The sequence below is a fragment of the Pungitius pungitius genome, chromosome 3, assembly GCF_949316345.1.
Source record: "Pungitius pungitius chromosome 3, fPunPun2.1, whole genome shotgun sequence".
Lineage (NCBI taxonomy): Eukaryota > Metazoa > Chordata > Actinopteri > Perciformes > Gasterosteidae > Pungitius > Pungitius pungitius.
In genome coordinates this window covers 11,483,755-11,510,572 of record NC_084902.1, presented here as the reverse complement: position 1 = coordinate 11,510,572, position 26,818 = coordinate 11,483,755, and the positions used below count along the sequence as shown (strand labels likewise).

Below are 26,818 nucleotides of genomic sequence, written 5' to 3'. Positions count from 1 at the left end.
CCCTGCTGTTAGCAGCAAGCAAAGCTAAAGGAAAACTTCCATCATTTCATCCTGCGTGGAAAGAGCCTGTCCCAGTTCTGCGAGCACAAACTCAACCACCTTTAGCGAGGCCTGTCAAAACTTTAAAGCGTGAAATTCTGCCAGAAAATCCTCCTCTGGCTCACCGCCATCCAGGAAATTATATATATATATATATATATATTTCATGTAGATTTGTTTAGTTGTCATTCACCTTTCAGAGGAGGAAGGTTATAAATAGAGCGTCACACTGTGGTTTTGAGCTTTGAGTTTGGCTCCCCAGCGTTCTGGCTGTTTAGTTCCGGTTTAGCGAGCGACCTGAGGGAGGGTACCTGGGATGGCTTCGGGCTGTGTGGACGTCTTGAAGGACATGGTGGCTGGCTGGGACTTTCCCTTCTGGTTCTCTGCCACCACGTAGACGCTGTACTCGGTGTCCCACTCCAACCCGCTGAGAAACACGTAGTCGCTGCCGCTGGGCAGCCGGATTTCTGGTTTCCACTCCGACACCTGGATCTTGGGGACACACGGCGCCATTTTAGCCTCGAACCATTGTTTTCTTTATCTTTATCTTCTTGAGTGGTTGCTTTTCAATCCCACCGCAATGTCTTCAATGTTTGGAAAATCTTCTCACCTTGGAGAAGCTCGAGCAATTACAATGTTTAGGTTAATGTATTCATTGATTAGATTGACTTTGGACCTTCCTCAGATTTACAGGCATCGCTGAGGTATCGCGCTCACTGAGAGAAATATAACTAACTCAAAGGAATATAATGTGGTGACATTTTGCTTTGAAAAAAATACTTCAATCATGAAAAATCGATTATCACAAAACTCACTGGCTTGTAGCGGACGAGATAATGTAAAATGGGCGAGCCGCCGTCATCCTGCTTGATCCAGCGGACTTTGAGAGAGTTGCCTTTGGGTGGAAGGGCCCCTTCGAGTTTAGGAGGATTGGGATTTCCTACAAAGCACACAGGAGCAGGATAGGCGTTATTAAATGTTTCTCTGAAAAGATGCACAAAACAGCAGGGCTACAGTTTCAGGAGAATATCTATCAGTCCACTAGGGCCGATTGCAAAGAAAAACAAAAAAAGTTGATTAGAAAAAAAAAGTCACCGCTTTGAAATCGGCCTCTTTGTTGTCGTCCTTTCTAAGTCACTTGCCCTTCCCTAACTGCCGGCAGATAGATGGTGTCCCCCAAGTCTAAGACTAAAGACTAATTACCAAATGACACACGGCCACATGCTTATCTGATTCAGTCCGAGTGACAGTCACCGAGTGTCATACCACGCCTCGGAGGAAAAGGGTCATTTCTCACTGACTGAAATGTTGAAGTAAGATACCCATTTAACGGCATAATAAATGGGTTTAACTGTAAATAGAATCAGAACGTTTGAGGGTTTGAAGGTTTGAGGTGTAAAACTTTAAATGCACTAACCTACTTTTTCAGCATCTCAAACTAATTTCCACAATCCATAGTTTAAACACTTAAATGAATAAACAATTAAGTCAAATAGAAATGTAAGGCAAATGATTAATGATCTCTGGTGATTGCTAAATCAATGCTGTCTGTAAGATCTGGGAAACTTCCATATTTCTAATTATGCTAAACTTGTCTGAATGAGATCAGCGCATGGATCACTTCCAACAAAACTAAAGTTTGAGCCTCAAATGAGACTTTTTAACTAAAATTTGGTTTACAGAAACTTTGGGGGTCACTTTTTTATTGCAAGTTAATCTCTGAAAAATGAAGTATATGAAGTCATTATTTAGTCAAAGTTAAATTTGAATATATAATTAAAAAACATTGCAATGCTGCCTCTTTCAATCTTAAGAGGAATCGTCCATTGTTTTCTCTTCTCGTATCTCAACTTTTTAAATGCAACTTATTCTTATTGAAGCCAGTAAGCTGTAGCGTGTCTACACTACGTGTACATTTGTGCTGCATTATTACTTACTATGTAAAGACTGTAATCAAAATCTTTCCAATTACTTTCAAAGTGTTTCACAATTTGGCTTAAAAAAAAAACTCTTGCCAGATTTGCATTATTCTTTGACAATTTTACCTCTGGCTTGGATAACCGCTACATAGATACTTCGATTGAATTACTAAAAGACAACAAGAAAGAGGTTTTAAATGGTTATTGTTAATACTCTAAAAAGGCATATTGTCTTCAGACCCTGGAGAAAAATGGTCAGAGTTAGTTAACATTGCCTCTAATGCATCCTACGGTTAAACATGATGATAAATATGGAGGATACAATGCAGTGGGTAGCTATTGCTCTCAGCATGAATACTACAAACTCTTGATCGAGAACCAGTGCTAACTGCTGATGGGGGCGGTTTGTTTCAGGTATTTGGTGTAGACACCGATGATGATTCTGCTATAATTAGAGGAAACTCTTTTTATTTCACACTAGATTTATACAAACACATCCTAAAAAGGAGGAGCAGTATCATCCCTTTAGGTAGCGGGCTATGAACACCGTCCGAGTGATGCTTATATTAAACACTCCTGACTGTTATATATTAGTGTGAAGACAGCTCTGGCTCTCTCTCATTTATCCTGCTGAGGCAAACGTCTACATGACTGATTAATGGGATTGAAGTAGGTGTGTATAACATGATTGCATAGAAGCAATTAAAGGGTGGGATTCCCCGATTAAAAAGAGAGGGTCTTCTTTCAAAAAATCTGCAACAGAGAGTTACCTTCTGCAGAGTGGAGGGGGACCATCAGAACCATGAAAGCAAAATAACAGTAACATGAAATAACACATGTGGGTGGTTGAAAGAGGAACGAGGACTATGTAAATGACCTGGAGACAAACTAAAACAGAAAGATGTGGAGTCACAACACTATTTTTCTAACTAGTAAGGACAACTTAGCACAAATGTCGCAGTTGGGTTGTCTATGGGAAAAGTGCAGAAGACATCTAACAGCCCTGTCCTCTGGAGATTTGTTATTGGAAAGGAAACTGATTGATCAATGCTGAAAAGCATAATCCAAATGTAAACATTCCCGAATGAAACCAAACATCTGCAGCCAGATGCGAAGCTTTTTAAAATTTGCCGTTAATTCTGAATAATGTCAATGTTTAAATTAATTAAAAATTGAATTAATATATTTATATTTGGACAACTCAGCCGTCGAATGGGTGAGATGAAAGCTACAAGTTACAGACACAGAAAAAAGTAAATGTGATATGCTTTAAATACATGATGAATGCAGCTAATCAGTAGGGGTGAGGGGGTTATCCTGCAGGGTTAGACACAACTAAGGCAGTAAAAACTAATCTATAATCCTCTTTACAGAACAAACCTGTGTCTTCAGTGAAAACATTTAAAATGCCGTCTAGGGACATAGAAGTGAAGATATCAGGCAATCAGAATCAGTTGTCTGCACAAACGACTACCTGTCTCTCATGACATTTCACTGGAGAGTTTAGTGAGACACCAGCAAGCACAACATGTCTAATAACAACTGCAGCGTGTAAGTTTAGAACGAGGCACAGTCTTTCTTGTATTTAAAGAAAAGAATCCTGGATTTATTCATTCATTTCAAATTCTGAACTCAACAGATGTCAAACCATTATGTAAAATCTGATTTGGCCTGGAATGTTAGTGCGCACCTGGTGATTATTGAAAAACCAGCTTTAAATATATGAAGTCAGTAAATAATACAAAACAGACACTTCATAATAGCTTGAGATGTCAATAATAGAGAGATACTTGAGTCCTGACGAGGCTGAGATAACGCTATAAACAGCATCATAAATGAAAAAACAATCTAATCATGAACATATTTATCTTCTTATATTTCATTCACACTTTTTCTAACTGATTAAAACACACTTTAAATCACCTAATGCAGACTCAAAATTAAACTGAGAGCCGAAACAGAGAGGAAGCGCCCACTTTTGTAAATATAGTCTAATGGATACAACAGTACAACTAGTTAAAACAATAGACAATTGCACTTATGAACATGTGATGAGCTGTGTAGACAACAATGAATCCACACATCCAATGTGGAGCCAACCAGCAGGCGCAGTTTTTCCTCCAAAAACATGCATTCCCAAACAACAGAGGGTGCTAAAAACTAAATAATGAGTTCAAGATTCACTAGTAGGCGTTTTGATTTTAAAAGCACCGAGAGATAATTCCTTGTTTCATATTCCAAATTATGGCTGTAAAGCTTGTAAGAAGCTTTATCAAATACGATGAAACTGTAGCTTTTAAATGACTGCGTGACTGGTTCAAAGTACAGAATATGTGATGAAATCACACTGCAATTTTAATGTGCAGAATAGCAAGATGGGACTTTGTGTCTAAAATGTTTCCCTTATTTCTTAAATTTATAAAACCAAACCAGAACACAACAAGGAGGTCAGTACCTTTAAACCTGTTATCACTTTTACTCCTTAACAAACAAACAAAAGAACTCTAAAGATGTCAGAATTTGATAAACAATACACTGTTGAAAGCTTTTTTTTAACACTGTCCAGACACTTCCAATATGTTTGTTTGTTGCAGTGCAACAGCTGACTACACTTCATTGTTGTAACAGATTCCTTCTGTGATTGACAGGCACTTCCCACTCCAAGACCTAGAAGAGCTGACCTCAGGTAATGCGTTTGTGGAGACGGGGTGGGTAGGGTGGGTGATAAAAGCTCTCCGGCGCGCTTCGAAGTGTGCAACGTGTGCCACTTACGGACAGGCTCCGTCTTGAAGAACTCTGCAGCGCTGCTTTCACTTTCCCCCTTGCCGTTGATGGCTGACAACTTCAGCTCGTAGCCGGTCTCCGGCCTCAGGCCCGTTATGGTCGCCTCGCTGGTGTAGCCTGTTTCAATACATCCGAGGCAGTGATCAGTGGAACAGACACACACTCAGTTCAAACAATAAATGCAGTATTATGTCCATTGTGATGTAAACACTGATTAGCTCAGCGATGGTGGAGCATGTAGTGTGGTGTGCTGGGAACCGCAAGGATGGTGGTTCGAATCCCAGCTGCCCCATGTGCCGTGTCAAAGTGTCCCTGAGTAAGACACCCAACCCCTAATTGCTCCCCAGGCAAAATATAACACATGGGTTATAATGCAATGTAAGTTGCTTTGGAAAAAAGCATAATTTAAATGACATGTAGTGTTTAAACAGATAAATTTGTTCAGTGATGACAGCAGTTTCAAAGCAACCATTGAGTGTAGATTTCTATTGGAATATATACTTTAATTTAAAAACTTTATTAACCCATTACATAAAACAAAACCTTAAATAACGCATTTGATTAATTGCAATTCACTCAGGAACCTTTTCGCTTAAACACGATGACCTTTTGGGTATTTTTTTGTGTTCTTACCGTCTTGGACCGCATAGACCCGGTGCACCCAGCTGCCCCAGCCTCGAGCCCTCCACTCCACTCGGTATTTCAGGACAGGCACACCTCCAGTGGATTCCGGTTCCTCGAACTGGATCTGTGCCGTGGTGGAGAAGGGTCTCACCTCACCGATGGACGGAGCCGACGGCACCTCTGGTAAAGGGAGGAGATGTGCAGCGGTTACAACTGAAACTGTCAAGACTCTGTTGTTCCATTGTGCGACTGTGGGTGAGCGGGGAGCGCGGTGGTCCTCCAATCAAGAGGATTGGCGGCCCGATCGCAGGCCCGGCTAACTTGTTGCTGTGACTGCAGTGTGTGAATGCCAGTTACTGATGGGCAGGTGGCACTGTGTATGGTAGCTGCTGTCATCAGTGTATGAATGGGTGTGAATGAGTGTGAATGATGACATGTAGCATTAGAGCGCTTTGAGTGGTCGAAAGACTAGAAAAGCGCTACACAAGCACACTCTATTTAGCATTGATGCAGTTTCTCAGACACGAAGCTCTGTAAACTCTTGACTTCAATGCAGGAAATTAAAAAAACAAAATGCTCTCAATTAATTTACTTGAGGCTTAAGAGAGCTCTCTCTCTGCATTTTTCTAATGCTGATTGACAATCTTTAGTATCAACTGGTTTGTGAGTTGATGTTCAGAAATCACATACTGAACTTGGATGTGCACAATAATATAATTGTGACGCAGTTTCCACACCACCGGAGAGAAGGTAAGTTAAATTATCCTTTGCAGGCTGCATTGCTTTTTCAACCAAATCTATTATCCATCCAAACAAACACTGATATGTGTGATCTCACATTGCGGTGGATGTTTTGGTCCAAACACGTTGCTGAAATCAGGAAAAGCCTTGTAATTAGACTACAATAACAATTTCTTCGGATCATTTATTTGTCATCACAAAAAAAAACGCTGTCCAAAGCACCCAGAGAAAGTGTACACCCTGCATATCATACGCTTGAAAAGAGCACAATTCAATTAAAAACAACAAAAGCCGCAAAGATCACTAAATCACAGCTGACCAGCTTGGATGAGCAGGAACTCCTTGGACTCCGTGCCGATCTCATTTGAAGCAGTGCAGTTATAGCTCCCAAAGTCGTTTTCAGACTCGGGGGTTATCTGGAGGAGAAAAACAAATATGTGAAGGGCAGTGTAGCAAAGAAATGAACAAATGTGTGAGTCAAACAGTCGGAAGGTGACCTTTTTGTCCGTCCATTAGAGAGGCCTATTTTTATTTGTTGCTGTGAGCTTTCCTGCTGCTGAATTATTAATGAGATTTTTTTTTTATCCACAATGGAGCTGAAAGAAACCCCCTTCACTTCAAGTCTATGCTCATGAAATCTTGATGACACAAAGGGTATGCGTGTGTGTGTTTGTGCGTACACATGAAAGAGCGGTGTGATGTGTACCTTTACTTTATGAACTGTCATTAGTAGTGTGATGTAGGGTGTTGTACCTGCAGGTAGCTGGCTGATGGACTCCGGAAGATCTTAATGTTGGTGGTGTTTGAGTTGGGGAGCTGCAGTCCATCTCTCAGCCACACAATGGATACATCGATGGGATGAGCCTTGACCTCACAGCTGATGTTCACAGCGTTGCCCTCCCAGGTATATATGGCCACTGCACCGTGAATCTTAGGGGCATCTGGTGGAAGACGTTCATGTTATTCAGCTACAACGTTTCAGTTCTTTTAAAAGTGCCTGATTAATGTGCTGTTTTAATAAAAGTGAATTCAAGTGTTTCAAAAATGATTGGGGCGGTTTTTTGCAGGTGGAGAAGGAAACGGAGAGAAGGGAAATACTCACAGCGGACCTCCAGAAAGGCCGGCTGATCATCCTCTCCAATGGCACTGCGTGCTGTACACAGGTACTGACCAGCGTCTGAATACTTGACGTACTTCAGAGTGAGGGAGGACACGCGAGCGTCACTTCTCACCATTACATTTCCATCCAGGCTCTAAATGGGAGCAGAAAATAGCTTGGTTTAGGGACGAACATTGGGGTTAGTTTATTTCCTATTACCATAATGTGAATTTACACAGTGCGCATTTCTGCAAAAAGAAGTGTGACCTGAAAAGAAAAGAATAGAGAAATGCCTGCCTTTAATGACCAGAAGAGACATTACGCTAATGACAAAGGCACAGTTTGTTCAGTGGAGATGTGGAAACATAAGGACACAGTTGACAGAACAGGGGAGCTTATCAATAATAGATGACAGAAGGACTAGAAACCATCTAGAGCTTTTCACAGGGAGGGCTTACCAACTTGTGAAATATGCTGATGCACGACGCTAGACAGAGCAGAGCATTACCTCACATGCCACAACCGCACATTTACGTTGGAGACACTTGAGGCCGTAGAGTCACTGCACACAACCAGATGTTTTTAGTAAAAAGAGACACTTTAAGAGAGTGGTGAAGGCCACCCGCCAAGTCACAGCATCCGAAACCAGGGGGGGAATAACAAAAGAACGCCGGCTGATGAGATGTGTGAATGCCCTCGCTGCTTGGATACGGATACCTGGTTTCATTAACTGGATATGCGCCGTTACAACTCCGACCAGTAAGTGGCGTCCTGACCTTTAGGGTCAACAGCGCTTTGTTGTTGTCAGGTTACATTTATCTGTAGGTGTACTAATTTCTCCTTTTGAAGAAACATTTTCTCGTACAGGAAATAACTCATTAAAAAAATGTATTATGCAGGTTGTAAACCTTAATTGTCCTGATGTTTTCATTAGTGCCGCCAAAGGCAGAACAAATATTCAGTCAGTAAATCTGAAGATTAGTTTGGGGATTTGGGACATTCTTTTTTTATATAATATTCTTTTATACGGTAAGCTTTGATGTTTTTTTGTGGATTGTGCTGCAGTATTGGTTGCCTTTATGGCCTTGATCCAAGCTGTAGGCGAAACAATGACACGTATGCGTTTTACAAATATGGAATTAAGGCCCAGTCTGGGCACCCATGTAAGAGAAACCCTTGCTTATTTGTATCCAAATTCAATAGACAAAGCATGTCTGGGGTATTCATTATGCAGAGCGGAGAGCAGCTTACATAACACACTACCCTTTTATTCTGACCCCTGTGCAGAAAGCATTCTCCCTCCACCCCTGTTGCATCGCCTTTGGACTCCTGAATCTTTGCAACATTCCACACATGTACCACCACCAAGTCCTAGTAAGTCAGTATGCTTCCATATTGAGTCCTTTTTAATGGTGTGCTACTGCCAGAACAAAGACATATGGTCAGTTTACACAGTAGCCCATAACAAACATCCTCCACTGGAGGAAATAATATTGTCAGTGCATCTTGGAATTCATTGATGTATTCTAACAATGGATTGTCGGTCTGCATGCTAAATGCAGCATAGTAGCTCACAGTCTATAGAAAAGCATCCTTATCAAACAGCCATGATCTGTTTAGTGTCTCTATAAAAGAAAAACAAAACCAAGCAAAAACAACTTTCAGACAGAAACCCCCTTGAATAAATCAGACCAAACTGTCAGCAGAGCTCTCCAACCGCTTCTGCAGCCTTCCCACCAGAGGAGAGAGACACTGCTGGAACACTCAGGCGCATAAAATCGAGAATCCACCGAGGACACGTTAAACTCAAGTCTCACCCAATCTTAACTGGTTCCGCATACAAATGCACCTTCCCCTGCATGTACCTTCCCTCCCTGTGGTCGAATGAACCCTCAGCTGCCTGCCCACTTGCTACGATCACGCTCCGCATGCTCATACTGCCCCGTGATCCTGCTCCTCCGCTGCCTGGTCAATAATGGGGTCTCTTGCAAAAAGACACTGAATCAATTCAGAGTGCAGGTGGATCAAACCCTATTTCGTTGTTTCAGAAAGTTAGATCCATTGTTGCCCGATATATGAACGTATCAATGCACTTGAAACCTGAAATCACAAATAGGCTGGTGGGATATAATTTGTAAAACAAAAGTTATCATATTTATGCTCCATGAAATAAAGTAACGTGGCATAACTCAGTTTTAATTTGTGTGTTCTGCTTTTGCTTTTAATTATGGAAAATCTTACCAGGATAAGGTGTTTGGAATTTTTGTGTTAGTGTTACTACCTCGCACAGCGTACTGGTGCTGATGCACAATATGTTACTGTAACCGTGTGTAAATTTACACATACCTAGTCATTACTGTCAGTCTGTGCTTGATGAAAAAAAGTCTTCCTCACCTGCTGCAGTCACGTTTTTAATTTTAGACTTATTGTTATCACAGGTGGTATTAATTGTAAGAATGAACCATTTTAAAACTATTACAGAGCAAAGCTTCTGGCAAATAGCAAATTAAATAGCTATTTGAGGAACCAAATGGTCTAAAAATATGTATTCATTTCTTTTTAAATGGTACAAAAGTATAAATAACAATGGCAAGCCTAGTATTTGATCTGGCACCTGACGCTGTGATAAGCTAATCATCGACGACACGCTTCGTGACATGTTGTTCATGTGATAGCAAAAATTATAAATCTGTCCCATCCTCTATTATCGTTCACTCAGCACTAGTATTAGAAGAAGTGTTATTTCTCACCTATTTTCTCACGTATGTAGAAAATACACTCACCGGCCACTTTATTAGGTACACCTGTCCAACTGCTCGTTAACACTTAATTTCTAAGCAGCCAATCACATGGCGGCAACTCAGTGCATTTAGGCATGTAGACATTGTCAAGACAATCTCCTGCAGTTCAAACCGAGCATCAGTATGGGGAAGAAAGGTGATTTGAGTGACTTTGAACGTGGCATGATTGTTGGTGCCAGAAGGGCTGGTCTGAGTATTTCAGAAACTGCTAATCTACTGGGATTTTCACGCACAACCATCTCTAGGGTTTACAGAGAATGGTCCGAAAAAGAAAAAACATCCAGTGAGCGGCAGTTCTGTGGGCGGAAATGCCTTGTTGATGCCAGAGGTCAGAGGAGATTGGCCAGACTGGTTCGAGCTGATAGAAGGGCAACAGTGACTCAAATAACCACCCGTTACAACCAAGGTGGGCATAAGAGCATCTCTGAACGCACAGTACGTCCAACTTTGAGGCAGATGTGCTACAGCAGCAGAAGACCACACCGGGTGCCACTCCTTTCAGCTAAGAACAGGAAACTGAGGCTACAATTTGCACAAGCTCATCGAAATTGGACAATAGAAGATTGGAAAAACGTTGCCTGGTCTGATAAGTCTCGATTTCTGCTGCGACATTCGGATGGTAGGGTCAGAATTTGGCGTCTACAACATGAAAGCATGGATCCATCCTGCCTTGTATCAACGGTTCAGGCTGGTGGTGGTGGTGTCATGGTGTGGGGAACATTTTCTAGGCACTCTTTGGGCCCCTTGGTACCAATTGAGCATCGTTGCAACGCCACAGCCTACCTGAGTATTGTTGCTGACCATGTCCATCCCTTTATGACCACAATGTACCCAACTTCTGATGGCTACTTTCAGCAGGATAAAGCGCCATGTCATAAAGCTGGAATCATCTCAGACTGGTTTCTTGAACATGACAATGAGTTCGCTGTACTCAAATGGCCTCCACAATCACCAGATCTCAATCCAATAGAGCATCTTTGGGATGTGGTGGAACGGGAGATTCGCATCATGGATGTGCAGCCGACAAATCTGCGGCAACTGTGTGATGCCATCATGTCAATATGGACCAAACTCCCTGAGGAATGCTTCCAGCACCTTGTTGAATCTATGCCACGAAGAATTGAGGCAGTTCTGAAGGCAAAAGGGGGTCCAACCCGTTACTAGCATGGGGTACCTAATAAAGTGGCCGGTGAGTGTATATTCAATATTGAATTAAATTTGTGAAAAAATTAGTTTTTATGAACAGAAGACTTTTTCTTTTTTATGTAATAGCTACATCTTGGAAATCTGATGTCTTGTATCGACTTAAGTTCCTGTTTGTGTGTTAAAATGTCTGATAGGAAAGAAAACAAAGGCTGAAGTAGACCAGTAAAACAAAGAGATAGGGACACATCCGCCCCCATTAACATCTTTGTCAGAGTTTATACTTTCCCTGACCCTTAAATGAGCAAATTAAGTTTGATCTGCTTCCATCCAGAACTTAATTGTATTCCTCTGATATAAAAATAGCTTGGTGTAGGTAAAAAGTCATGCATTTAGAATACCTTGTGTTGCTCGGGCCGAGTCCATGATGCCTGTAGGGGACAGAGACACAACAAGAAACAAAAGGCAAAGCAATTCTTAGAAAGTAATCCCCATCCAGGCAAAGCTGGGACGCTGCACATTGCATGCGTGTCTGCATTACTTTGTGTACATCCACAATCCCTTGGCTGAATGTATCATTTTACAGAAAGTGTATACAAAGGAGGTATGCTTTGGATTTCTGTACTGGTGAAGCGTAATTATGTGACAATAGTTTTTTGTCTTTGTTTGAACTAATCCTCAAAGAAGTAGCTGGATTGGCTTCCTGATAATGCTAACGGATGAAGAGGTTTTTGGTTTATTGAGAAAAGGTGAATCCATTACACCGCTACAAAGGGATAACGCGGCCGTTTGGCAAAAGCTGTACAGCCGTTATCCACTAACAATCCACTTTTGAGGCTTAATGAGAATGTAAAGTACAACGGTATTTGGCTCTGTTAGAGTTGTCTATTTGTGCATGTAAAAAAACATCTCCAACACAAAGAAACAACAGTAGTCATCAAGTATGTGTGACTCCTGGTGCCTACAGGTGGGCTGTATCAGAACATCTGCTCTCAATGTTAGCAGTACTTGAACGATAAACACAACCTCATGCTTTGATTGCATTTCATGCCTAAAATAGAATAGATCAAAAATGTAATTTGAATGACTCATTCTATATAAATAGCATTCGATAGCGTATCACCTTGTCAGGGGCTGTCTATGAATCTAAGAATGGTTCATTACAACATGTAGTAAAAGCAGCTCAGCTCTTATGTCTAAATGCATATCATTTAAAAAAATTGCATTTATTACTGGATTGCAATCATTATTAATTCAGAGTTTATAGAATCTCATACATAAAGATAAATAGGTCATAACCCCAATCATCTTTGTCATAGTTCCCACTTTCCTGAATGCAGAAATAATTCACATATTTGCAGATTAAGTCAAACCTCTGGATAACAAACAAATACAACACAACTGTTTCAGTCAACATGCCATGTCAAGTTAAATCACAGTGACAGCCAGAAGCAGCCCCACCCCACAAGACGAAAAGCCTTTCACAAAGCATGCTCTACGCATTGCATGACGCTGAAGAGAAAATGTTAAGCATGACAATGAGATGTGATGAGCCACATAGCGAATAAGTGTTGAAGCGCAACAAGCAGAAGAATAAACAGCTATTTCATCAGGTGCAACTGTCGAGTAAACCAAAGCAAGAGTTAATTCATTCACCACTAGAAATTCCCTTTCTCATTATTAATGCCGGTGGCTTGTAAAAACCTTTGAATTTATGCACTTAACATGGCCGACGAACACGATTCCCCTTGAACTGTCAGGAGGTAACATGAGGGATGTAAAACAAGGAGACCATTAAACGCTGTTTTGGACTGATAGCATGCAAAGCGCATCGTGTGCGTGTGATTCTCCCTGTGCTCTAAAGAGCATTGTGAGTCCTCTACTGTCACAGTGCAACACGCTGTGCAGCTACGTCATCGGGGGAACAGCAGTCGGCTGCATGTCACCACGGCGCACAGGGAAAGAGCCGTGGTCCAATTAAAAACAGACAACCCATCAGGCTGGAACATCACACTCGTCTGCGGCGACGCCCCCCCCCCCCTCCCGCCCTAAGTGAGCCGGCGAGCTGACAAGCCACATCTGGGACAGGTGTTGGTGTCGAGACTAAAAGGACGAGGAAACAGCGGCGAAAGCAAACGCAACAAGGGAACAAGGGGACAAGGGGAAGACGGCGAAACAAAGACCGCTCAGAACAACGCGATGAGGGCTCATCGCCTCTCCTTCCGTCCTGAATTATGTAAGCGCGTTGAGGGCAACGCAGAGAAAAAAGGAGACGTAGTAACACAAATACGCACTACTCATGTGCAGAAGCCCGAGGGAGGAGAGGGGTTATTCACCGGGGGACGCCTGACCAAAACTGGTGACTATGCAAATTGTCATTGTCCTTTGTCGTTAACCTTTTTCCCGGCGTATCACCAGGAAAACCTTACGTGATCACCCCATCCCCCCCAGCCCACCCCACGCACACGCACACACACACACACACACACACACACACACACACACACACACACACACACACACACACACACACACACTACTAAGCCAGCAGTGCTGTTGTGTTGGGAGAAGAAGACAATGCTCTCTCTGCTGTGGCACGCAGCCCTCAAAGCATTCCTCTGTTTCCGATGCTCCGCCTAAACCGCTGCCACACCACATTAATTACACATTCTCTTACAGCAGGTCATTACTTAGAAGATACTCATGCATGTCTTGTCTCACTTCTTTAGCCTCTAATTGGCAATCTGGATGTTAGACGGAGCAGACTTTCACAGCAGATTTGTGTCAAGAAAAGAAAAATACAGAGATTAAATACTTTAACTAATCATATACTTTTTCTTAATGTGCTTGTCATTTTTCAATATAAACTCCTCTTGTATTGTTCCAGTTAAAGGTGTTTCTAGAAAATTACAGCAACGAACGGATTGTATAATATGTATTAAAATAAGCCAAACATTCATTATGTAGATAATGTACAAAGGATGGATAAATACTTAATTTACATTTTCCCATATTGAACAGACACACTTATCTTGGGTAACTTGGAGCAAATCCCTTCAAAAGACTGGAACAACCGTACAACCGACATAAAAGATGATTAAAGTTTTAAAATAAATATTAATTAGAATAGCCGTATAAACGAAACTATCCCCAGATAAGCGGCCATTTGAATTTCAAACAGTTCTTCACAAACCGGCACAGTGCACAACAATTGTAGAGCTCGCTCCTTGTTTCTTTCCTTTTTCAATGTACAGTACTACTGATTTTCTATTGTATGATGGAGTACTCTTCCGCTATGCTTGCACATTGTGCACCGCCGCTTTGGACATTTTGAGTGGGAGGTTATTCATAATGAATTCGTCTCTCCCTGTGTTTTGTCTTTAAAAACCTGAGACCACAAAGAAAAAAAAGAAGAAAAAAAGACAGTAAAATGAAGCAAGACGAGATTTCCAACTAAAAATGAATGGCTAGTCCGCCACAGAATATCAACCACTTGGATTCTTATATGATTGAAATACAGCATCCTTGAGGATTCTCTAATCCAGTTGTGATCCTTAACCAGCTGCATTTCATATATTCCTCTCACATGAAAGTAACATTATTAAAAGCATACATCTTGGCTTCTCTAAAATGCATCTCTACTCAAGGACTCCAATATAACGCATGGGCAGGTTGAAAGCTTTGTAGAAGGTGTAAATGTTAGTTTAGGGTACACTGTTGAGATGTTGACCAAAAGAAGCTTTTTTTTGTCCTCGTGCATGTGATGTGGTAAATAACACACTCCTTGTCACGATGGTTTCAGGGAAAACACTGCAAGAAACACAGGAAATAAGGAGACGTAAACAACGCAGGGTTGAGACACCCTAAAAATCTATTTTGTAAATATTAAGTTTAACTTTAGGATTGTGTTTGGGGACAAACTTTGTCTGAATACCCCATAGGGACCTTTCATAATTCCCAAATACATGTTTTTTTTGGCTTGATCAATACTTTATTCAAGCTATAAAGGCAGAAGCAGGCCAAAACCACTTAAACATGTACAAATGATTTATAATGATATATAATAATATCATTTTGACTAGTATAAAAATCATTAAAATAAGTTATGGTCCCATATAAATGTTGCGATCATTCAGCGAATCATTATCTTACCGTAAAGGCATGATGCTAAAATTGGTTGATTACCAAAATGTCGGGTTATACATAGTAATAGTCAACTGTCTTTTAATCAGCCATGGCAGATGAATGGCAGTTATATGTTAAACAGAACACCACAACTTCTCTTCATTTAGTAGCATTCAACGGCAAAAAGGAGAAGTGTAATGTTTGTATGTGTCTTTCATAGAGGAAGCTTTCTTTAATGATTGTATTTTTGTTTTCAAGACATCTGTTGTCCAACAATGAACAAAACATTACAGATACAGTATGTATGATAAAGTAAAGTACTATATGGGAATAAAACGGCTATCAATTTTTTTTTGCTTACATAACAAAGTGCATGTCCTCGATACACAGTACCATTCAAACCCAAAATCAAAGACCAACAAGCGAGCTCCAGGAACTGAAAACCCATTCAAATGAACTACAAATGGATTCTGTGTGTTCATCACCAACACACATCTAAACTGGCACAGTACCGCTCTATACTGGTTTTATGAGCCACACGAAGATCTTTCATCATCATTTTTTTGAAAAAATTCCTTCACTTAAGATCCTCTAAAATTTGAAAAAAAAAATGAACAGCTGCATTTTTTTCCCGATCAGCATGTCCACCCCAAACGAATGTTGTTACAGTTGTCACACCGCCCTAGATGAAATACAGCTGTTATGATGATTGCAGACAGCATGACAGACGGACATCAAATGAACAAACAGAACAAGACGATTAAACAATTAGCAGCCGTTCCCTCATGCATTCACTATACACCCACCATGGAAATCATTTCCCTTGTTGACGAATCAGAGCTTTTTAGGGGACATGTGAGAAATCGACTCGTCCTTTACTCTACGGTCACTCAGCAAGGCTGCTAATCATTTCTTTGAGGACAGCTGCAAAGAGATGCCACGGATCACGAAACATACTGCAGACTAAAGCGCAAAACACTCGACCACCACAACACAGCTGTGCGTCACATGACATGTGTCCCGTGACAAATGTGTATTGTATTTGCCTGTTTCTTTGTCGATGGCAAAGAGAGCCCCAGTGTGTGTGTGTGTGTTACTTGTTTCCTATTTTCACACCTACAGTGTAGCTTAACGGGGAAAATCTTTTATGAAAAAAATGGTGGAATGCAAAGCTGTGAGAGCCACCCAGGTCCCCTTATGACAGCTTCAAGACCGCTGAAGAAGACGATCCGTCATCCGGCAGGAAAGAAAGTTGTGCAACAGCAGCTGGCAGGTGTGCTGCAAAAAAAAAAAAAAGCTGCTTCTCATGGGACATCTGTACTTATCTGATAATAGAACAGCGGCGTTAACTGTTGATGTGTGCCTCGCCTCAGTCAGTGTGTGGGGCGGACTTGACGTGCGTCATGTGGTGATGGCGTGTTTTGCACTCAGTGATGCTTCACTCAAAACCTATGTTGGAATATCAAACACTCAGCCCTTAATGTTTGACAGTTGGTAGTTTGCTTGTCAGTGACAATGGATTTCAGTAGTAACCAGGTTTCAAAAATGGGGAAAAATGCCCGTTAAACCTTCTCGCATCGTAATCCACTTCACTGGCCACTTTTGTTTGAAACGCTCCCCATTTTCCTTTTTTCGTCTACAGGGTGTGTTTTGATAGTCAAACAGATTGTAGGTGGAGCACTTTTCCCCTAAAATGTCGAGTGACACAGACATAAATGTTAGACAAACTACAGCACTATGGAAATGATAGGCGGACTGAGCTGGGCTTGATTCCAGGCAACCTCATGCTGTGATGTAACGTTTGAAATGATCAGGCAACAGTGACACAGAAATGGCATCTCTCTCTCTCTCTCTTTTATGTTATTAACCAAATTGCCATCTGATCTCATGAGAGAAGCTCCGCACACTTTCTATCACAAGATCAGTGAGTCAAGTTTTCAGACTACATTTGGGAAGCATGCAGCAGTCAAATCCATTTTATGAACTCTGATGAGATCATTCCTTGGGGTTTTCAAGAAACAGCTGGGAGATTTTCAAGAAAAAATGAATTATTCAATTTCACTGGGGGTTTTGTCAAATCTGGAAGCAACACTACTCCGGTACATTTCTGTGCGACGTGGATTTCATACCTGATAGATCCTGTTTAGATGTGCCTGTAGGAAGAAAATGTAGTGCATGTAATGGACTTGCTCCAGAATTCCTCTATGAACTACAAAATAGACCTTGAAGAAGCAGGCCATGGCGGCAATAGGTGTGCGAAAATACTGATTCATTGTTTTTGATGGTTTGCACGTGGAATATTGCAGAAAACATTACCAAGAGCACAACGAATCGAAGATAGCTGAAAACCAAATCAAAAAGATGGCAGCCGATTATCAATAGATATTGATAGTCAATAGAACATACTTTACTTTACTCATAATTCAACTTTTCAATCTCCAGCACGAGCAGAACAGTGAGGATTGAAAATGCAAAACAAACACTTGATCGTTCAAGTGCTCATTCCAGCACAATAAGAATCAACTAAAGTTTAGCCATTGCCTCAAATTGCATAACTATTTGGGGAATGGTTTAATTGGGTTTCTGAAGAAGATTTTCTTGACATCAGTACTGTACTCATTATTGGCTATTGCTGAGATAATTACGTGAGCTCCTCTGGGCCATCTACAAGAAGCTGCTAATTTAGGGGAAATAATGAGCAGTCCGTAATCTTGTCGAAGAAGCGGCAGAAGTCCCCCACCTGTGCGTGATCAATGTACCTCTTCAGGTAAAACGGTATTCAATTCATCTCCTTGAGACACCGGGGTTCTGCAGGTTTGTGTTCCTCTCTGATGGTCCCTATTCAGAGGATTTCTGACATAACATATACTGTAAGAAAGCTCATTTTTATAACATGCAGAAATTGGTGCATGAGATGAATTGATAACAGTCAAACTGGAAATTAGAAATAACTTAATTACTGCCTCATGACTGTGTGCCCCCGCCAACCCTCGAGTTAAACGGTGCGTTCGTGCCAAATCTGCAGAAATTCCCATGAGGCGTTCCTGACATATCGCCTTCACGAGAATGACACGGATGGACGACAGGATGCTTCCGGCCACAGCTGTCGGCGGCTCAAAGGCCTAGAAATACATCCCCAACGTCCAAATGGAGGTATCACAAATTGTGACTGCTTTTTTCTACATTATTTACTCTATGTGCCATGTCTAAACACAATACGACCCTATCATCCCATCATTTTATTTTATTAAACTATACCAAGTGGTTTCAGTGTCTAATTTCCACAGTGTGCACTCGTTACTTAAAAACTAAGTGGTTAGGATGTTTATTATGCAGCAGGGACACCGATGTATCAGTCTACTCTGCGCCAACTGTGGTTCATTAACTTCAGGTGCAAAATGGCTTGCAGGACATCGGCCCTCAAGGAGCAGAACTGAGTGCCAGAGATTTAGATAGTGAGCTTCTACTGTCATCCACACGCCCTTTGTCGTCTCACCTGCTCTCCTTCAGTGAAGACGTGCTCACCGGAACTCCAGCTGATGGTGGGAGTTGGATCTCCCGATGCCTCGCAGGTCAGAGTTACCTGCTCATCCATCTCCGAAGTGCTTTGGTTTACGATGTAGGTGATCTTAGGTTTGACTGTAAACATTGAACACAAAGTCGTCACAAAGGCGCCCGGTGGTTCAGCAGCACAACTCTGTTGCATTGTGTTAATATATTAGAACAAGCAAGAATATGGATTCATTTGTTCAATTGTATTCAAAACTTCAGTAATAATAATAGCAGTAAAAAGCCATATTTGAACTGAGAATAACATTACATGGAATATTAAAATCACAAAATGACTCAATATGATTTGCAGTGGACATGGACATGCAGCAGGAAGAAGCAAAAGGAAAAATGTCACAGACTCTGAGGCAAATATCAGTTACAAATCACACTCCTTGTCCGACTCATAAACCAGCCAAATCTTAATGTTTTACAATGCTCTTTTAAAATAAAAGGGCCTTAATAATACAGGACAAAAAAATGTGAATATTTGCAGCTGTAAATATTACTAAGGATGAGGTAAAAATGAAACATACTTTAAATCAGTGAAGGATGACGTTAAAATCACCTCACCAAGATAAATGAAGGTGACTTCCTGTTATCTGAATTACTGAATACCACACAGAAAAGAATACAGGTGTAAAACATAATTTCAGGGGCCTCATGAGTGCATTTTTCCTTCAATAACTTTAGGAGAGCAGAACATCTTTCAGATAATGGAGTAAATATTGCTTAATAAGTAAGCAGTGTGCTTTGAAAGCTGTCCTCTATATTTTTATGGTAATCGTTTACCTGTTGAGGTCTACAGGCCACCTCTGTTGTTTGGGAGAACAAACTGCACCAGCTCGTTCATTGTGAATTTAATTGATGCGACTACATGCACCAATATCGTGGTTGTGATTGAAATGTTGTGCGTTGCAAGACAGAATAAAGACAACAACAACCTGAGTGGGCACAAGAGAAGAAAAGCAAAGCTCATCCCACTTGGCCAGTTCTCTGGATCCTTAAGCTTCATCTTTACATGAAACAACCGCAACCCACACTGAAACAACACCTCATGTTGTATCCTTTAGAAAACAGACACAAACCATACTATTGTTCTTCCCCCACCTACATACTCGTATAACTCATTCCCACACACTTTTATATTAACGCTTTAGTTTCTTGTATGTATGTTTCTGTGTGTGTATATATATATATATGAAACTTTCTCGCTCACCAAACACTCTCAGACTGAGTTCCTTCTCACTTTCCCCAGCCTTGTTCTTGGCAATGCAGGTGTATTCTCCTTCATCCAGCTTGGTAACATCCAGCAACGTCATTTCTGAGCCGTCCTCATTAAAGCTGTACTTCTCTCCTGCCTCGAGAACCACTTCGTTCCTGTAGAAAGCAAACGGCATATCCATCCATCCCCTCCAGTATAACATAACAGTATAACACAGTGCAACATTTTAAAAGCTTAAAAAATAAAATAAAATACAGCTCGTTTTCAAATAACAACTTTATAACACCAGAAAAATTGAACACTTTGAGGTTCTTGAAAAAAAAGATGAGAGGACATGGGTTGAATGTTTTGGTTCTGCAGGGGCTTTCGCATTCAGTGTTAAGAGTAAGTTCTAAGAAAAATCTCTTTGACCATTGGCAGCCATAGAAAAAACGTCAATGGTCTCGACCCTTCGAATGTCTGCAATCATTTGTTTCGGGTTTCAATACAGCTCTCAACAAATAGCAGGTGCTGTAAGCCTGCACATTTATAAAACAATGTGTTCAAGGGCAACACAATGCTAAAAGCCGGGGCTGTTTACACTTAGTGGCCCCCAATCGAAGCTGTCTGCACAACTGCTGGCTAGGAAACCAGGTGATCAGGGACAGTTTAACAAAGCGGGAAGCTATCAATGGCCCCATTCAGACACACAGGATAATAGAATAATGTGGCTATTGATATCACTCCGGTCTTCAGGTTTCACTGTTTCATGCACTTCTTATTACCTGTAACTAAGTACCCCATTGCAATGAATAAACCAGTAAGTTACGTATATTCATATTCCCCTAGTGTCTTCTTGATGTTTGTGTAATTTAAAAATGTAAAATGACATTTGCTCATATATGTAGGACATGTACTACCCACGCACCCTGTCATTTCTAATAAGCCTTTTCCCTTTAGTGCCGTCTGCTTTAAACAATGCTGATCTCATGTATCAACAACCATTTCCGGTCCTCTGGGAAGCTGTCAAGAGTTCCCATGGAGCGCACAGTGTTCATCATATTATTTGGGAAAACAAAGAAGCCAAGAAAAGCAGACAGAAGGGTCTACAGTATTATTTCAAGGTCAAAATGATTCAGCAGTAAATAAAAAAGGTTAACATATCCAGACAGAAGCTAAAGTCTAAAGATCTCAGTGTAAAAGCCAACCACCACATCACCTGGAGATCCAGACAGAAGTTAATGTGAAATTACATTATAAGTCAGGTAGGTCTACATTCATGTAGTCATGCTATAGTCATCAAAAAGCCAAAGCATGTGTAGACATGCAGTTTACATTCAGTAGCTAACGTAGCATATGTGTGCTAATGCTATTTAATAATGTGCTAACATACAACCTTTGAATAGTTCAAACTTTAACAGACTTCCAAGAGGAAAATAAATGAGTCTCTAGTAAATAATGTGCTGTTTGTGTATGTGAATTTACACAAATAAAGAAAAATGCTTAAAAAGTGAAAGCACCAAGTTTGTTGCATGCAACAACAATCCCTTTATCATTAGATAAAGCTGATTGTTTGCTTTTTAAAAATAGACTATGTTATATTTACAGTGTGTCAGGCCTTACAAAGGGGTTCATTCCAAAAATATATAGATACGTGTTTGTGCTGGCATCTGACAAGCGGCACTACAAAGCGTTTGTCTCCCTGGGTTTTACCTTGTCCAAGTCACCATGGGTTCCGGATAGCCATCAACAGCACACGTTAACATGGCAGGCTGCCCGACATCCGCTGTGGCATTCACCTCTGACTGCCATACCCGGATGGTCGGGAGCACTGGGACATAGAGAGAGATGAACAATAAAAAGTACTGCTAGACAGACAGATACATGGGCAGATCGTTGCATAGATAAATAGCAGTGAGGGAGTGTGGGGGGTGGGGGGGGCAGGGACAGAAGCTTTGATAAATTCAGAGCACTTATTTTAGGCACACTCATTTGCTTGGCTCAGAAGTTGCAGGAAACAGACTTCATTAGCATGGAACATCTTTGATACACGGTTGCTCCTGGCAACCGGTTCCACATTGATGCTGAGCCTGGTTGTCTCCGAGTGTACGCAGCACATTTAAGCGTCATGGGACACCTGCGACACAAAAACATGCACATGGGAACAAAAAGGAGGAGGAAATAGTGGGAGGTGTGCTCACCATTCACAACAACCCTGATGACCCGCAGATCAACCTCGCCGCGAGCCATGAGGCGACCCTCGCAGATATACGAGCCCTCGTCTGTCTTCTTTATGCCACGTATTTGAAGGTGATTATTGCCCAATACCTTAAAGCGAACTGAAAGAGAGCAGAATATATATGTCAGGTTAGTTTTAGTATCAGATGATGAACAGCTGGTGTTGGGATGCCCAGACTGTTGCATAGTGATGTAATCAAAAAACAAGACTCCTTTTGGTATATCTGGTAGACAACAACATCCAACAGATGCCTGAGTTAACAAACAATATTCTGTCTTATCATTACAGATGTCATGTTGAATTTATGCATTTTCAAAAAGTTCAATTGCTCTAACAAATGGACAGTCAGGTCAGGGATGAATTACATCAAAATACTCTATCTAGGAGACGAATACTTGCAATTTTCACTTTGTCAAAGTCATATCTGTGAGTATGCCCAACTCTCATTTCACAAGCTGCAGAAGAGGAGAAATATAGGCTGCAAGAGCGCTCCCACTTGGAGATGAAATTTGAACCGAACAAATTTAATCATGTCGTAATTCAAAATACTATCTCCCACACACGAGCTTGTGTTATTATTTTCCAGTGAGGAATACCAACAGTATCAGACATATAATGATATTGCTCAGTGTCAGAGGTGAAAAACAAAGAATCACTTCTATTTTCAAATTCAATTCAAAAGCACAGGAAAAACATTTTTTTGTTTGTAGTCCATAAGACCGACAAGAAATCGGTCATATTAGATTACAGTTATTAAATATGTTTATTGTCATAAGAGTTTATCCTCAAATCAGTACTGCAATGCTTCAATGATGCTACTCCACTGCAAATCTGGCCATTTCACATAGTTAATCTGGGTATAGCATGAGTATTTACAAATATGCACGTATGACCACTTTCTGATTAACATTAACAAGGTTGGAATTTTAATCTTTCAAAGAAACACAACAAGGAACACAAAATAATTAGTAATGACAGATTTTTGCTTATTTGGATTCTTTGAGTAGTAAGTACTGGGCTATGCAGACTAAATGTAAAACAATTAATAAACACTCAAAAATATTAAGAATGTATCGACTTAAAACAGATGACTGGAGCTAAACACCAAATCAAATTAAATAGAAATATGGTCTGGAGGTGTCTAGAGAGCACTTACCATCTTTTTGCATTTGTATTCTCGCTCCTTTGTACTTCCAGAAGACAGTGGGTGGAGGCGAACTGATGACATCACAGACGAGGATGGCATTGTCTCCTTCGTTAAACTCTTGGGGTGAGGGCGCGTTTGTGAAGGTTACTTTTTCTGGAATAACAACATGCATGAACACCTTTGACTCATGTATTATTATCATCAAAAACTCAATCTTCTTCACAAAGTTTCACTGCTGGGAAAAAAAATCATTATATTTCAATATTAAAAATAGAGGAATTTGTGTAGTTTTGAAAGCAAAAACCTTCAAAATAAAGCCAATGTTGTTTAGACATTGGTGGGCCAATCACCATCTTTTTAATAGATAACCACTGCGGCAAGATTTTACAACCAAACAATTTCCCTGGATCTACAGAGAGAAGGGCTTTTCATTCATTACTTTGCAAGCTTATGATCACACGTACCAAACCCCTCGACTCCCCATTTTAAGTCATCAGAACTAAAGCATTTGTCACTTCCAGTAATTTCTAAAACTCACCAATCGTTTAATGAAGAGCGCTGCAGGGAGTGGAATTAAATGCAAAGGTTACAGAATTTTATTCTATTTCCCGGCTATAAATCTACAGCATCCATACAAGGCTTAAAATATGAAGACATTTTTTAGCTAGTTTAGTTTTCATGCAGTGCATTTCTTATGAAGATTTTTAACGTAAAACCTTAAACGCACACACACACACACACAAAGTTAAAAAATAAAACAGCAGCTGTAACACTCATAACCGGCACGGGGCAAAAGAGGTGAAATTGCAGCAGCGGTTATTTTCTTTGACTGCACTACATCTGCACACTTTCCTGTATTATGGGCGGCAGAGGTTGCTCCAAGCAGCATTGGTAGCTTGCCTCAAGTGAATGTACGAGTGGAACTCATTTGGAATGTGTGTGCGTATATTGCATGTTTTATTTATCCAGTTGCACTACTTTACAAACACATGCATATGCAATAAAACCTTACTTTCAAAAAGACGCTTAGTGAAAAAGGGTTTGGGAAGAAGTGAGCATACAACTGAATGTATGCAACTTGAATTATGCTGCACCAGCTCAGGTAGACTTTGTTCTTTGACAAAATACTGATAGAGAACTCAAGTTACCACAGGGTGAAGTATTCCCTAAACATCTACTGAGCCAAGACGAATGCAAATTACAAACAGAAAAAGGCAATCTGATTTTGCTGTATATTGATTTTCATATGCAGCATCTACATGGGTGACCACTTCTAATAATAGCCTCAATAGGAAATGAAATAACAGGAAACGTTCCGTTTGGCAAAGGATTTCTTCTCTGACGGACATTTGCTGATGTTTGGCATTCATGGAAAATAAAAGCCATTACTCACAAGAACTGCACAACCGACAGGATCATTAAGCAGCCCTCTAATGGTCTTCCGACCGTTTATTGAACTGATGAAAAATCTATCCTCACTTGAAAAGAAAAAGAGTAATATGTTGCCCTTGAGCAGTCAATAAAATACTATAAGTTCAATAAACAAGGTTTTCTTTTTTGCTTCTTCTCTGTTCATACTACTCAATCATTTGTGTGCGAGAAGAAAAAAAGACTCACGGTAGATTTTCACTTTGACAGTTGACTCCCCTTGCTGGTCCCCATTGGTCGCGACACACTTGTACGTTCCTGCGTTTTCCTCCCCAGCTTTGTACAGAGTGAGGGTGGAGGATGACTCATCGTTGCGGGTGACTGTTATGTCTGGTCTGTTCGGTTCTATCCTGTCGCCATTTGGTCCGAACCAGTCTATGTGCTTGGCAACTCCAACAGCTGCGAGCACAGCGAAGAGCAGCATGTTAGGAAACACCAGAAATGATCACCAGTGTGGATGTTACACTGCAGGTTGTTCATAAGCGTGCATGGACCAAATCCGGTGGTTTGTACCTTTTAGCTTTATAAAATTAATGGTAGTTAAAATATTCCTATATAAACTCAAACATTTCATGACATTTTTCTGTCGGGTACAAATGGTAACAATAAGGAGGTCACTAAATGTTTTAAAACCTGATTGACGTATGATAAAAATGTTATTTTCATGAGAATGTAAACACTGAACATGAACCACCATGAAGTTCTCCTGTACATAAAAATGGTGGTAAAAAAGATGCTGGATGAAGGTTTGAAGGGAAAAAATGAACTGCTCTGTTCATCATCACAGTTTGGTAAACTTACCTTCACACATGAAGAATTTGGACTCTCCAACACTAATCTCCCCGTGACTTGGAGTGATCTGCACTTCCAATGAAACTGGAACAGAAAATAAACACATAGAAATGACAAAATCGGAAAAAGAAATTTGTACACATTGACATATGCCATCAAAAAGCAAGACAAGCGGCAGCCACCTGCAGGCAATCACCTCTTAATTTGCTCATTATTCGAACATAGAATTGAGTTCACATCACAGTTGCATCAGGTATCTTTTGTTCTTAAGCAGATGCAGAACTAAATTCCTATTTGATTATTTAACAGCAAATGTAAGTTGCTCTGAAGCAAATTGGTAAATGTTGTATAATTACGTAATTCTAGATAACAGTTGGTACAAGTATTTAACGTCAATTAAAAGCAGTACAAACGATAAAGAATTTAGCTGAGTATCTCATTTCCTTCAGTTTGCCCAGATTAAAGCAGCTTATTTTGTCCTTGCCTGTCGGGTGCAGAAACCATATATGTGCACGTGCATCCACGTTTTCTACGGTGGGTAGAGGAAACTTGTAGAAAGCAATGCTTATGCTAACCAACAAACTGACATGCCTGGCTCCCCCTGCAGAGCAGTGTTTCCTGATGCTTCAGGCACTGCAATTATTGAGTTAACGCTCAGCAGTTAGTAAGAACGAATGCTGTGCTGCCAACGCATTTTGAGTGAAAATAATTTTAAGATGCTTTAAAAAAAAGAAAAATCACCCTGTCTGTCAACCAAAAAAATACAGCGTGTGAAAAGTTAAAGCCTGCACATGATCAAAAAACGGATAAAAAAAGACACATTTCTGTTATTTGACACAGAGAGAAGAATGGCCCGGAACACTTCTGTGCTTAATGAGAACAAAGCTTCACTTGTTCCTTGCAGAATCTCTCATGGGGGGGGGGGCCCTGTGGAGAGACTAAGAAGTGTGACTAAATGGGCTCCAAATGCATAAAAATGTATTTCCTAGTGACCACTGCTAGGTGGTCCCAAAGCCCAATTTAACACATTTAAATTGCGCAGGTTCCTTTTGGACTGAAGGTGGGATATCCAACAGTCAATTCATCTTGTGCACACAGAGAGTTAAATAATTAGCCTCGTCATCAAAGAAGAAAACTGGCAAGAACAGTATTCGCACGGCAGCAGCTGGAGGCAGTGCTTTAAG

At 40.7% G+C, this 26,818-nt stretch overlaps 1 protein-coding gene across 13 annotated transcripts in view; it reads right to left on the bottom strand.

Annotated features, from left to right (window-relative positions):
* ncam1b (neural cell adhesion molecule 1b) overlaps nt 1–26,818 on the bottom strand; it is a 60,382-nt gene that overhangs the window by 8,957 nt on the left and 24,607 nt on the right. For 5 of the 13 annotated variants that reach the window (XM_062561203.1, XM_037468589.2, XM_062561202.1 and 2 more), the window contains exons 2-18: nt 25,644–25,718; nt 25,032–25,241; nt 23,424–23,567; nt 22,230–22,367; nt 21,742–21,859; nt 20,044–20,204; nt 18,772–18,914; nt 17,405–17,428; nt 11,552–11,581; nt 7,210–7,360; nt 6,861–7,048; nt 6,427–6,523; nt 5,376–5,546; nt 4,731–4,859; nt 3,339–3,371; nt 855–979; nt 351–531 (exon numbers count right to left, since the gene is read on the bottom strand). In XM_062561203.1, the coding sequence (XP_062417187.1) occupies nt 351–531; nt 855–979; nt 3,339–3,371; nt 4,731–4,859; nt 5,376–5,546; nt 6,427–6,523; nt 6,861–7,048; nt 7,210–7,360; nt 11,552–11,581; nt 17,405–17,428; nt 18,772–18,914; nt 20,044–20,204; nt 21,742–21,859; nt 22,230–22,367; nt 23,424–23,567; nt 25,032–25,241; nt 25,644–25,653 (2,053 nt within the window). In that variant the 5' untranslated portion in view covers nt 25,654–25,718. The remainder of the gene's footprint in view (nt 1–350; nt 532–854; nt 980–3,338; nt 3,372–4,730; nt 4,860–5,375; nt 5,547–6,426; nt 6,524–6,860; nt 7,049–7,209; nt 7,361–11,551; nt 11,582–17,404; nt 17,429–18,771; nt 18,915–20,043; nt 20,205–21,741; nt 21,860–22,229; nt 22,368–23,423; nt 23,568–25,031; nt 25,242–25,643; nt 25,719–26,818) is intronic. The other 8 variants (XM_037468611.2, XM_037468694.2, XM_037468631.2 and 5 more) reach the window with 5 other exon arrangements.